General features: G+C 38.8%; 1 protein-coding gene, 1 long non-coding RNA gene and 1 other non-coding gene across 4 annotated transcripts in view; 2 read left to right on the top strand and 1 right to left on the bottom strand.

Annotated features, from left to right (window-relative positions):
- PTPRG (protein tyrosine phosphatase receptor type G) overlaps positions 1 to 13,911 on the top strand; it is a 699,041-nt gene that overhangs the window by 665,136 nt on the left and 19,994 nt on the right. For both annotated transcript variants that reach the window (XM_012748370.3, XM_012748369.2), the window contains 9 exons: positions 188 to 270; positions 463 to 597; positions 1,730 to 1,864; positions 4,031 to 4,203; positions 6,043 to 6,178; positions 6,750 to 6,896; positions 9,548 to 9,641; positions 10,498 to 10,574; positions 11,049 to 11,177. In XM_012748370.3, coding sequence (XP_012603824.1) covers positions 188 to 270; positions 463 to 597; positions 1,730 to 1,864; positions 4,031 to 4,203; positions 6,043 to 6,178; positions 6,750 to 6,896; positions 9,548 to 9,641; positions 10,498 to 10,574; positions 11,049 to 11,177 — 1,109 coding nt within the window. The remainder of the gene's footprint in view (positions 1 to 187; positions 271 to 462; positions 598 to 1,729; positions 1,865 to 4,030; positions 4,204 to 6,042; positions 6,179 to 6,749; positions 6,897 to 9,547; positions 9,642 to 10,497; positions 10,575 to 11,048; positions 11,178 to 13,911) is intronic.
- The window catches only part of LOC105862199 (uncharacterized), an 88,361-nt gene continuing 79,271 nt past the window's right edge, over positions 4,822 to 13,911 (bottom strand). Inside the window, exons 4-5 of the long non-coding RNA XR_001149941.3 lie at positions 6,743 to 6,878; positions 4,822 to 6,088 (exon numbers count right to left, since the gene is read on the bottom strand). This is a non-coding gene — a long non-coding RNA (uncharacterized LOC105862199). The remainder of the gene's footprint in view (positions 6,089 to 6,742; positions 6,879 to 13,911) is intronic.
- On the top strand, positions 7,157 to 7,348 carry LOC142865609 (U2 spliceosomal RNA). The gene has a single exon (XR_012915809.1). It is a non-coding gene; the product is annotated as a U2 spliceosomal RNA (small nuclear RNA).

Genomic DNA, 13,911 nt, shown 5'->3' with positions numbered 1-13,911 from the left:
TAATTTGCATCTTGGATTCTCACAGGTCACAGCATGGGGTAGAAGTGGCCCTGTAATGTTGAGATGGGTTCAGGGCACTCTGGGTGATGCCACATTACCTGATTGCTTTGTTTTGTGCTTTAGAATGCTGCTAGTTTCTGAATTATACCTTTTGTTTCTGCTTTTTTTCTTTCCTTTTCCTCTATAGATGATCACAGTAGGGTGAAGTTAAGACCTTTACCAGGAAAAGACTCTAAGCACAGCGACTACATAAATGCAAACTACGTTGATGTAAGTCACAAATGTCTTTATAAACCTGTTTCTGGAAATTGAAGACTGCAGCAGAAACTGCTGAATATATTTTAATACTGTACAGAGCTTTCACTAAAAACACAGCCTATTCGATATGGAAGGTACCTGAATTATTAACTGGTCTTCTGTGATACTGCTTTCATCTTACTTTGTGCTATGTCATCTCTGAAGGGTTACAACAAAGCAAAAGCCTACATTGCCACCCAGGGGCCTCTCAAGTCTACGTTTGAAGATTTCTGGAGGATGATTTGGGAACAAAACGCTGGAGTCATCATCATGATTACAAACCTTGTGGAAAAAGGAAGAGTAAGAGCCTCTTGGTTTACTACCTTAATCATGCACCTTCGTTCAAAAAATGTTTCTGGAGTACCTGCTGTAGGGTGGGAACCTGAGCAGGCGTAAAGAGTTATAGAAGTGAAAAGCATTCTCTCTGCTCTTCGCTTGCTTATGGCCTAGTAGGAAGACAGTGATGGTATTGTAAGAGTAAATTAAATGTGGTGATAGAGATGAACCAGGTATTAGGGGAATGCTGTACAGTCAATGAATACAGCCTCTAGGACTGAGATTTTTGTAAAGGAGCTAATATTTGAGGTGAGACTTGAGAAACAGTGAGGAAGAGTTACAAAGGCTAAAAAGGGAAGGAAAGGGCATTCTTAGTATAGGAGACAGAAAGAACAAAAAGCAGGGAAGTTGGAAGAAGCATGGTATATAGCCAAGGAACTGCTAATAGTTCAAACTAGGGGAAGCGAAAATTGCTTAAACAAAAATGATGACTAATGTAGAATGTATTGAATTATGAGCTCACATTAGACGATGTTTACTTAGGCTGGAATAAAGGCTAAGGTTCAGGTTTCCTGCTCAAAATCACTGTTGCTTTACTTTATAGAGTTCCCGTTCTGCCTTTGGTGACCCAAGTTGTAACATGAAGATTCTCACAGTTACAAGAGACCTTCCATAAATCCAGCCCAGCCTCTAAATGATACTAAAACTCCCTTTATAACATCTCCTGCCCCCTCATTTCTTAGAGGTCAGACATACAGGTTTCTTTCCTAGGCCCTCTTTAAAATACATCATGTATTGAAAGACGATGATATCACCTGAGCCCAGGAGTCTGAGGCTTCAGTGAGATATGATTGCACCACTGCACTCCACTTGGTGATAGAGTGAGATCTTGTCTCTAAAAAAAAAAGAGAGAGAAAGAGAGATGATCATAAATACTTGGTCCTTTTCTCAGATGATCTTGTCCCAAGCCATCAATCAACCTCTTCAGAGGTGACATCTGCCTTTAAGCAAGTCAGCTCATGTGTTACTTTTTCAGTCAAGTAAATAAGTCTTACCTATTATTTTAACATTATTTGAAATTACATTATCTACAGAATTGTGCCATAAATGGCAGTTATAATTGACAACTTTTTTCTTTTTTTTTTTTTTTTTGCAGCGAAAATGTGATCAGTATTGGCCAACAGAGAATAGTGAGGAGTATGGAAACATTATTGTCACGCTGAAGAGCACAAAAGTACATGCCTGCTATACTGTTCGTCGTTTTTCAGTCAGAAATACAAAAGTGAAAAAGGTATTGAAAGAACTGGGTAGGCGGCCAAGGCGTCTCTTTATACTTGTATGAAAATCACTTTACAACCAAGGCCAAATATCACAACCAACTTGGTTTTTAAAAAGTATTTTTAAAGCATTTTTTCACAACTCTTTTGATTGACAACAGAGGATGGTGTGAAAGGTACTGGCAAAGCACATAATAGAATTTAACTGGCCTGATTGAGTTCCTTAATCTTTTCATAAACAAGGCTTGTTTTTTTAATCGTCCTCTTAGGTTTTGGTAATACTCTGCAAATATGGCAGCATCCGTTTGATTTAGCTTTTTAAGTCCAATTTTCTGACAACTTTAAAGCATTGTTTCCCACTGTGGCCTGTAAAAGTCTGATTCTGCTATTCAATAAGAATAGGAAGTGAATGCTATATAATGCGTATCTCCCCCACAACTGTAGATATTTACAGTGAACAGAAGTCACCAGAGTGCTAGAGTTAAGACAACTACATAACTGTTTTGCCTAGTATTTTCTACTGCGACTTCACATTAAAACTCTTTTCTATAGAACTACTAATATCCTAATAATCATACTCTATGGAAATACTGCTTTCAAGTTGTCTCAGCTTACCTTTTTCAACATCCACTGTTACAAGAGTCACAGATAATCACAGCAGTATGATAGTTCCACCCCCATCCATGGGGGGTGCATTTCAAGGCCCCCAGTGGATGCTTGAAACCTCAAATAGTACTAAACCCTATTTATACTATGTTTTTTCCTATACATACATGCCTATGATAAAATTTAATTTATAAAGTAGACATAGCAAGAAATTAACAACTAATACTAAAAAAGGACAATTATAACAATATACTGTAATAAAAATTATATGACTATGCTCTAGCACGCTCTCTCTCAAGACAGAAAATATTATATAGCATTTTCAGTCTATGGTTGACCCCAAGAAAGCAAAACCTAAGATGAGGGGTAACTTCATGAATTTAGAAAAATGCTCATTGTTACCCCACAGAAACTTAGGTATGGCAGTTGCTTGTAACAATGGGATCTTAAATCTTTTTTTGGCATCTTGGATATCTTTGAGAATGTGAAAATGTTGTAGCCTCCTTGCCCCAGAAGAATACATGTGTACTTATTTTTTTATGTGCAAGTTCAGTGGCTCTGAAGCCCATTCTATGCTCCAAAGGTTACCAGTCTTTTCTGTGTAGTTTCCAAAAATGGCAGAAATAGTATGAAAATCAGCAGCACTATAACCGCGTTCTCTATAATAGAGCGGTTGGCTGGCTCCTTCTTACCAATAACCAGTGTTAAACTTACAAAGCCCAACTCATAGAAACCCTTCGGGGATTTAAAAAGAGCCTACTTAGTCTTGTTTTAGAAACAGCTAAAGTCAGAGGAAGAAGTCATGTAGGAACTTTACGTGTTTTGCACATTGACAAGGAATAAAAGTAGAAAAATGAGAGTTAACAGAAGAATTAAAAATTCAAAGCCATCATGGGCCAGACACCCTACAAGCTTCAGTGTTGACTGATTAATGACCTCAAGTCATCCAAAAACAGTATAAATTTTAGAGGCATTAGTAATACGAAAATATATCACAGCAAGTGATCTGTGTGGGGAAATTTGTCATTCAAAGTAGTTAAAAATGTAAAAAGTTCAGTCACTTAAAGGAAGCTACTCTAAAAAAAAAGTCATTTATGAAAGTGACAGATAAATGAGATGTTGCCTCTAACTCTAGAGACTGAGAAACTTAGCACACTGGCTTCTGAAGGTCCCACCTGAACAGCGGAGCCGGAGTCATGGCCCGTAGGCAGACAGAGACAAAGCTCTAGGCCCGTCTGGGGTCAGGGAACAAAGTCAGGAAATGGAGGCCTTGTACGAAAATGACAAAGTGCTTTGGATAGTTCCAAATCCAAAAAACCAATATTAAATGTTCATTCGTGGTGCAATCTTAAACAGCCTCCTCTTCTAAGAAACTGACGCTTCATATCCAGCCAGGGCAGCGTCTCCATTTAACAGCATGACAGTTGGCCACACAGAGAAATGACCTGGCCTAGGAACGGTGATTAAGGTGAATGAGATCCAAGGTCATGTTTCCTTGACACCTTATGTCATTTTTATCCAGAATGCCCACCCTCAGCTTAAGGACATCTTCTTTTTTTAAATCTTTCTCCTAGGGTCAGAAGGGAAACCCCAAAGGGCGCCAGAACGAAAGGGTGGTGATCCAGTATCACTACACGCAGTGGCCTGACATGGGAGTCCCCGAGTACGCCCTGCCTGTCCTGACCTTCGTGAGGAGATCCTCGGCCGCCCGGACGCCAGACATGGGGCCCGTGTTGGTGCACTGCAGGTGGGCTGCGGCGCAGGGCGGGAGGTGGCCAGAGAGTGGACTTGGGCTCTGCATTGCTCTGTTTGACCTAGGAGCCAAGTTTTCCGCTGAAAACTGGGACGACTAAAACCTGTTACAGTCCTAGAGTGTAGTAACGGTATTTCCATAACATTAAGAAATCATCTGGCCAGGTGCGGTGGCTCACAGCTGTAATCCTAGCACTCTGGGAGGCCGAGGTGGGAGATCGCTTGAGGTCAGGAGTTTGAAACCAGCCTGAGCAAGAGCGAGACCCTGTCTCTACTATAAATAGAAAGAAATTAATTGGCCAACTAATATATATAGAAAAAATTAGCCGGGCGTGGTGGCGCATGCCTGTAGTGCCAGCTACTCGGGAGGCTGAGGCAGGAGGATCGCTTGAGCCCAGGAGTTTGAGGTTGCTGTGAGCTAGGCTAATGCCACAGCACTCACTTTAGCCTGGGAAACAAAGCAAGACTCTGTGTCAACAAAAAAAAAAGAAAAAGAAAAGAAAGAAATCATCTGCTGCTTCTGCAATTTAAAAAGAATTCTGCTTAACTAGATGAAACTCAAGGTTTTTATAAAATCATCTTATTAATAAAATCCCTATTGTGTATAGGGAAATTGTACACTGATCTAATAAATAAAAATCTGACCTTAAACACAAGTTAAGGTCTAATCTCTCCACATTAGTTATTTAGAGCTTTTGTAAATGGCTTTTCTGAAGATTTCTTCTAAATAGTAATAAACTTTTTAGTTTGTAAGTACCATATAAAATACCTTTTGGAAAAACACTGGGAAGGCCTTATATGAAGCCTGTTTCCTCACAACTACCTTAAACAACATTAGTTGGCTGTTTAAAAAGTGCTTCTATTGTGTTTCATTCATAATGACATTCTTGGCTTTACTTTTTTTTTTTCCTTAGATGTGGCTTATTATGTGATTTATGTTGCATGGCATTTTCTAAGCATTTTGGGGCTGTTCTTACAGCATGCTTTCACAAAGCAAGACCTCTGCAGAAGTTGGAGCCCATCTTCTGGCTTGAAATCCCATGAGAATTTGCTGTTTCGCTGATCCATTCAGGAATCACTAAAAGATAAAAGTCTATCAAATAGCTTCGATACCACCAGAGCTGTCTGAGATGGGGAGCCTGCTGGGGGATTCTGCCAAAAGCAGCTTGTTTAATTCAGTACCATAGAATTCAGATCGCATGGGTATCTTTTTTAGTAACAATTAAGAAATGTGACTAAAAGAGGCCAAATTTTCCAGATGTATCATCTCCTTCTACACTGAGATTATTAAGAGAAAGCACCCTTTTAAATAGAAACTTTCTCATATTGAGGACATTATTCAAGTTATAAACTACAGGTTTAGAACTAAGGGAAGTGTACAGAAAAGGGTTTATTAGAAGGATAGTGGGTACTCACAGAACCACCAGGAGAGTTGGAGAATCAAACACGTGTCTAAACAGCAAGGAAAAACTCCCTGCAGGACGTATCAGCAGGTCTGGTTGAGGGGTAGAGATAGCTGCTGCCACAAGAGACCCCTCTCAGTCCCTTGTATCACCGAGTTCTGTGCCATTGCTAGAGCTGCAAACGAGGCTGGGAAATCACAAGTATACAACATTTTTCTTCCGGCTCCTGTGGTCCAATAGCAGTCTTACAAAGTAGGAAATGTCCTAATTCAGTTTTTAGGTGCTATCTTTGTGAATAAACTACATCAAGTATACCAGCTCATCTAAACAATGGAGTGGTTTCTAAATTCATCAGATTATAATCTTTCTAATCCACAGTTAACAATACGGCAAAGCAAAAAGTACTAGTTGAGTGTCTTCCTGTCTTCCAGCGCTGGCGTGGGCAGGACAGGCACCTACATTGTAATCGACAGCATGCTGCAGCAGATCAAAGACAAAAGCACAGTTAACATCCTGGGATTCCTGAAGCATATCAGGACACAGCGCAACTACCTCGTCCAGACTGAGGTAGGGGCTGTGCCCGTGCCCTCCTGAGATTCTGGCACGTGCTGTAACTGACACTTGAATGATACCAAAGAGACAGATTCATTCTTAGGGCTTGAAGGGATTTCCAGGTTTGTATTAGACAATATCCTGACCGTGATATTGTGGATCACAGTTTTCCATTTCTGTGTGGATCTTAAACATTTGGGTTTCTCAAAAACTACACAAGCACTTAGGAAGCTGTATCAAGAGCTATGTTAGATACTATGGGGCAGTTCAACATGTTCTCTGGTCTGAGAAATACATAGGAGAGGATGGTTCGAAAGCCCTTCATTGAACACATTCTCGATTGCTTTCTGCATTGAACCTACTGTTCTAGGTGCAGTACAGAATACAGAGCTAAGTTTAACACAGTCTCTGCCCTAAAATAAGTTAGGTATTAGAGCAAACCGAGTGAGTATTGGAGCAAACTGCCTAGCTATAAATGCTTGAAAGGATTCACTGGGAGGTCCCCATTAGGGGCAAAGTTAACCTAAGGTAGACATCATGAATGGTTCACACCTCCTCAGTGACTACTGTGTACTATACCTTTTAGGAGCAGTACATTTTCATCCATGATGCCTTGTTGGAAGCCATTCTTGGAAAGGAGACTGAAGTATCTTCAAATCAGCTGCATAGCTACGTTAACAGTATCCTCATACCAGGAGTAGGAGGAAAGACAAGACTGGAAAAACAATTCAAGGTAGTGCTTTGAATAAATTTCTTTGGTGTAACGCAAGGAATTTTTTAAATGCCTTGAGTTTAGGGATCATGTCTTCTTTGAGTTAATTCTATAGGCTGAAATGGATTACTATTTATATTGTTCGTTCCCCTTAAAATTAATGCAAAGGAAAATCAAGTTTTGACCTATATATGAGTCATTGATATTCAGGTAGATACCATAATGCTGTATTTTCTTCTGAGAAATTTATTGACTTCATCTGAACATAAGTATTAGCCCCTATCGCTTCTCGGCCTTTTGGCTAAGATCAAGTGTAGTATCTGTTCTTATCAGTTTAATATCAGCCCCTGGCCACAGTGACATGACTCAGTCATTCTAGTCCAAAAAAAATATTCTCTATATTTTTTCCTGTCTTACCTTTATTAGGAACAGTTATTTGTGGACATACCATCCTAAAAATATGCCTATTTAAAAAACTATTCCAGGGCGGGCGCGGTGGCTCACGCCGGTCATCCTAGCACTCTGGGAGGCCGAGGTGAGCGGACTGCTCGAGGTCAGGAGTTCGAAACCAGCCTGAGCAAGAGTGAGACCCTGTCTCTACTATAAATAAAAAGAAATTAATTAGCCAACTAATATATATATATATATATATATATATATATATATATATATATATATATATATATATATAAATAAATAAAATTAGCCGGGCATGGTGGCGCATGCCTGTAGTCCCCGCTACTCGGGAGGCTGAGGCGGGAGGATGGCTTGAGCCCAGGAGTTGGAGGTTGCTGTGAGCGAGGCTGATGCCACGGCACTCACTCTAGCCTGGGCAACAAAGCGAGACTCTGTCTCAAAAAAAAAATAAAATAAAAAATAAAAAACTATTCCAGAAGATAACTTAGAAACTAAAAAGAGTTACTAAACAATACCAGAGAAAAGTTAGCTTTTCCTAAATGGTGGTTCTTTTTCTTTGATGGGGCATAAGTTTAGAGGCAATTAAAGTTTATATGGAATTGACTGAAGTGAAGGTAAAAAAGAGAGACTAAAAGGACTATTAAAGCAATTAAGATCAGAAAAGCTCAGTCATCTGATAATCAGAATTTATTGTAACTTTCTAATGTTGCCTGTCTCTCCAGTTACAAAGTACTTTGCTATTTAGTCTTTTAAATTCTGTTTCTTTGCACATTATGCTATATGTAAGTAATTTCTCACTTTGTGTCAAGCTGGAAAGAAGTAAATGAATCTGTGCAATTTCAGTCTTCATGGTAAAACTTTCCATAGATTCTGAAACCTTCATTTGAATCTCAGCTCTAGAAGCAAGACTGCCAAGCAAATTATAACAAGTGAACTGAAATAAAAAATAGATTAATCTCACTGAGTTCAGTCATAACAATAATTTTAAATTTCTTGCTCTCTCCTTTTAACATCCTAACTACAATAAAACCATGAGGTAATTAATAGTAAGGCCTTAGAGGTGGAGGTGGGAGGATTGCTTGAGGCGAGGAGTTCGAGACCAGCCTGGGCAAGAGTGAGATCCTGTCTCTACAAAAAAACCAGAAAACTTAGCTGGTAACATGCACCTATAGTCCCAGCTACTCGGGAGACTGAAGCAGTATCATTTTAAATGTTTAAAAAGTACCAACATTTCTTAAATTCTGCCTTTGATTTCCATTTCTGCAATATTTGTTTACACATATTTTTAAAAAATTCATTGAAGACACCTCTATTTAGTTAGAAACCAGGTAACTGGTTTTATTTACAGGTACCAATCATTTCAGAACTAAAAAACAAAAATCAGAACCTCAAATGAAAATTACATCTGGGGCACATGACAGTACTGCAAAAGCCCTCAGAGAAGGAGACTGTTCCCATAGACTCCATTTAAGATGGACCTCCCCCAAAAAGTAAGATTAACAAAATGGCTCAACCAAGCTACATAAACAGGAAGAACAATCAAAATACTAGGCGATTTACAGCCTTAGGACAATGCCAGTTCAGTTCAACAGAAATGTGGTGAGAACTTACTGAGTTCTCTTTATTTTCAAGAAACATCATTAGTTTCACCATCTTGCTGTGTCACCCAGGCTAGACTACTGTGGCATTATCATAGCTCTCTTCAACCTTAAATTCCTGGGCTCAAGTGAACCTCCTGCTTCAGTCTCCAAGTAGCTGGAACTACAGGCACATGCTACCATGTCCAGCTAGTTTTTCTATTTTTTGTAGATTGCCCAGGCTGGTCCTGAACTCCTGGCCTCCCAAAATGCTCGGATTATAGGCATAAACCACTATGCCCCACCCACCCATGATTAGCTCTTAATAGCATTAAGCAATCTTTTCTGGTATAAACTCACTTGAGTATTATGTGCCAGTGAGGAATTGCTGAAATAAAATTCACAACAGCAGTGACATGTAACAGAAAAATGTAATTCAGTAAATATCTGTTGCATACATAGTACCTATCTGTAAGAAGCCTGACCGTAGAAATAATACAAGGATACAACTAAGGTCACAGAGAAAAGTACCACTAGTGAAACATAAAAGTGTTCTTTGGGGCACAAAAGTGTTTTTGTCCATCAGTAATCTGATTATTGGAATGTTTGCCAAAGCCTCAAGCAAATGCTATCAATTATACCTTTGAATGAAGACTAAAAATGTTGCTTTTCTTTCAGCTGGTCACACAATGTAATGCAAAATATGTGGAATGCTTTAGTGCTCAGAAAGAGTGTAACAAAGAAAAGAACAGAAACTCTTCAGTCGTGCCATGTAAGATCTTAAAATCAGTATTTTTTTAAACTGGATTTTCTGTACTATGTAAAGAGGCAGCTACTACCAAAGGGAAAATGTTGTGCTCAGTTCAACTGAGGCAGTTTGATGAAACTGGGCGAGATTGCTGTCAGTAACAGCAAGTTGCTCCATCTGACACAAAGACTAGCTTCAGTTTACCTCAAAATGCAAGAATTAGGTTACTTCTACAGTATTTTAACTTAAAATACAATACTAAAGCTGTTGTCACTGTGGCATTTATACTTTTAAAACTTAGAGTCTTAGATTAACATGTACAACCAGAACTGCATCACTAAATTACTGTGCCTCTTGAGATCAAGGCATTGTTCATTGGTGGCGACTTTTGTCTAACTTGGGACACGGCACAGGACACTGTGTACACGCTGAAGACACTGGCTTGGGCGACCATTGGAGACCTTTATCTCTGCTGAAAAAAGCCACTGTTCTCTAAGCCCATCATGGGCAGGGAGAAAGGGGTGGAAAAAGAATGGAGTAGAATATGTTGGTACAATTGTAGGAATATCAAACTAGGGTCAAAAGCTACCTAAAACCCTCTGTCATGTCTGTACAGAGTAGTCTCTTAGCGATCTGCTGTGAAAACCTCTCCCACAGTAAAATTTTATTCCTATAATGCCTGTGTCCTTCTGGGTATATGCAGCAAAATTCCATTTTACATTCTGCTTTAGCTGATAACATTAGTTTATTTTAAAATATAGATAAGACTCAGAAAGGAAAGCCAGGGGAATATGTTATTCATCAAGTAAATCCCAAAGAGCGGTTGGTTCTGTGTGTATAATACGGCAAATGTGGTGTTTTTGTTTTTTCCATATGATAGCTGAGCGTGCTCGAGTGGGTCTTGCGCCACTGCCTGGAATGAAAGGAACAGATTACATTAATGCTTCTTATATCATGGTGAGAGTCAACAGTTAATTATAAATGAAGTCAATCAAACTGAAAAGTGTTAAAGAGCAGATACCACCTATGTGAACGAAATAATTCTTGATGTGTATGGAGATTTCTTGTCTCTTGAAACTTTTAACAAAACATTCCTAATCAGTGGGGGGTACAAAAATGCTTAAATTGAGCAAAATGCTTCTTAAGGAATTAATTTTACTGTTAATTTCACCCATCTAGTTTTGAATAAATGTTGAAATTACTGTTAAGCAAAAACAGCAGGGATAACTAGAAGTGAATTGCACGTGGAGAGAAAATTGTCTGCCCGTGTTAGCAGAAGTAGATCTAAAAATTAGCCAAATGTACTGAATGCCTTTCTCAATTATTCTCGTGCACTCAAAAGAGTGTTGTCTTAATTCATGAATATATTTTACTACCACAAAGTTAGAATGAAACGCTTTTAATCACTGATTTTCATCTTCTCCATTGAAGGGCTATTATAGGAGCAATGAATTTATTATAACCCAGCACCCTCTGCCACACACTACGAAAGATTTCTGGCGAATGATATGGGATCACAACGCACAGATCATTGTCATGCTGCCAGACAACCAGAGCTTGGTAAGTAAAGCACATCTGCTATATATTAATGAGCCCATGAGGCTACAAGCATAAATTACTTTGATACCTTGCCATAGGCCTATAGCAACCGTATATGCTAGGGAGGAAATTGAGACTCCTCGTCCTGAAGTCTGAAGAGATTCCTTTCATAATGTCACGATACCGTCCCTGTCAATTCCAGTATTTGAGTCTCTGATATCACCCTTCAATTGTACCATACGCGGCAGTAGCGTGCGAGGTTTTGAAAGAGGTCCTTTTACTACTAACGCCATTAATATGACCAACCTCTTATCTGCTGTGTGTCACTTTTGAAAAATAATTGTAGCTTGCATGTATGTAAACAAAGTTACATGGATGTAACTGTTTACATATAGTAGCTCATTTAATCCTCTCAGCAATTTAATGACCTGGGTACTATTATCATCTCATTTAATAGCTAAGGAAACTAACATGCCCAAGAACACTCACACATAACTGGAAGCCAAGATTTCATCTGAGTCATCTGTCTCCACAGCCCATGCTTTTAATCACTTCACTATAATTTATATCCTATCCGCATCATAGAAATGTTTTCCAGCAAAAAAAAAAGGGAAAAATTGTTATCAGGAGTATTTTTTTTCCCATTCCACAGGCGTGTCAGATCCACTAAGGGATAAAAGGAAAGGCTATTTTGTTCCAACTTAAAGACCCTTTTAAGACTTTGACTAAACTACTTCTTCCCCCTCCCTCGGTCCTTCCTTCTCCATATAGAGGGCGGAGCAAGTTGATAAACTTAAATGTTTCTGCTTAGATCTTACGTATACTTCGGTTTCACAATTAGCTGGGTCTTCAAAGATTATGTGGACATGTGAGTCCACAAGGTAAAAACAATGAGGAGATGCCTCCATGTGTGTCAGATTAATGAGTTTTTTAATCAAGAAAGAAAAGCGTGTGATTGAACCCCTAGTCTTGGTGACATGCGTTTGACTGTGTGCCCAGTCAGTAGGAACTTCTTCACTTTGTCGCATTTTGCTCCAGCTTCAGGGTACCGAGACTGCTTCTGTATGATGGAATGGCAACAAAGTTGAGAATCTTAAACTAAAAGCTGGAGTGTAAATTTTCAAATTAGCTGGCAACAGGGGTCTATTCTGCTTGGCATGTGGAAATTGGAGGCATTTAAGGTTGTTAAAACGCTCGTTTGTTGGATGAGTCAGTATTTTGTTAGTGCCACTTAACAGAGGGCAATCACCATAAAGCATCTACCCAAGGGCTCATTTATATGGGAGGGGTGGGGGAAACTGGACCAAATAAGTGGGTACACGTTCTGCAGACAGTAAGGACACAGGGACCACGTCTTCTCTGAGGAGGCTAGGCTAGAATCATGCGGTGTCTGCTCTCTCAGCTCAGCGTTTTACCATTGCACAGTTTTCTCCTAAAGATGATCTCTCTGCATTCTTTTTGTTTCTTGTATTATTAGTTATGACTCTATAACTTTATAAGACCATAATTCTGTGAATAGCCCAAAAGTCACTGGTTCTTAACTCAGAAAGCACTGTTGCAGGTGTGCGGACATCTCTGACCTATAAAAATATGTGTAAGCAAAATAGCCCTGAGACCAGAGTGTCTGCTGAATTAAGCAGTAGCATTTATTTTTCTTACTGTTATTCCCTAGTTCAGTATCTATTCAAGTTTTTTTTCTGCCTTTTCTTTCATCATAATTAAAATCCCTTTGCTAACCTTGAGGCTAATTAGATAATTTACTCTTCATATTATCATAATATTTCTTCTAGGTAAGTAGTTTTATTATTCCCACTTTTCAGATATGGAAATTAAGGCTCTGAGAGATTAATTAATTTATCCTGGATACAGCCTATGCTTAATCTGTGCATACTGGTTAAATTTAGATGCCCTGTCCGTCATTACCTTATGTCTTTAATATCTGTTTCCTTGGACAAAACATATTAAAACCCACGACAGTTACAGACTTCTTTTGTATAGACTAAACCCAATTGCTAATCTGTTTCCCCTTATGCTGAGCTTTAAAAATAAAAATGTACTTGGCAATAAGCTATATTGAAACTTGAAAGGGTGATAAGTCTTATTGGACTGTTGGCTCATTTCTAATGCAACAATGTAAGATTAAACAAAGCTTTCTTTGTTTTGAACATTCTTACGAATTATTTCTGACTTCAACGATTGTAGCTAGGCATTTTCAGGAAAGTGCCCCTAGACTTCTATAGGCTGTGGTTTGCCACTTGAGCTGATGAGGACATTGGGGGGAGGGTAACATCATCATTTTTCTCACAGTCTCCGACCTATGCCAACAATTAACTTTTTCTTAGGCATCCATAGTTTTCAGGGATGGAATTCAAGTACCAAGCTTTAATCTTAAAATGGATGAACATTTAAAGCTTGCCTGATTCAAGGCTAAAAGACTTTCTACCCTATTCCCTCCTGAAATCTAACTTTTCTTTCAAAGAGTGCCTTCTACTTACAGCCAACACATTTATTTATGTACAACTTCTTTGCAAAAAAAGTTCTATTTTTTACAAGTTATTAGCAGTGTGATTTTACACAATTTATGGAACCCCCCAGGGGGTTTTCTTGTCCTCACTTGTAAAGACAGATGATAAAAATCTCTTATCTAGGAGTTAATATCCAAAATTTATTAAGAACTCATGCAAATCAAAACCACTATGAGTAGGAAAGAAATAACAGAGGACGTAAACAGGTGGAAGACCATACCATGCTCGTG

Source organism: Microcebus murinus, chromosome 30 (genome assembly GCF_040939455.1).
Source record: "Microcebus murinus isolate Inina chromosome 30, M.murinus_Inina_mat1.0, whole genome shotgun sequence".
NCBI lineage: Eukaryota > Metazoa > Chordata > Mammalia > Primates > Cheirogaleidae > Microcebus > Microcebus murinus.
This window is presented reverse-complemented; position numbering and strand designations above follow the sequence as displayed.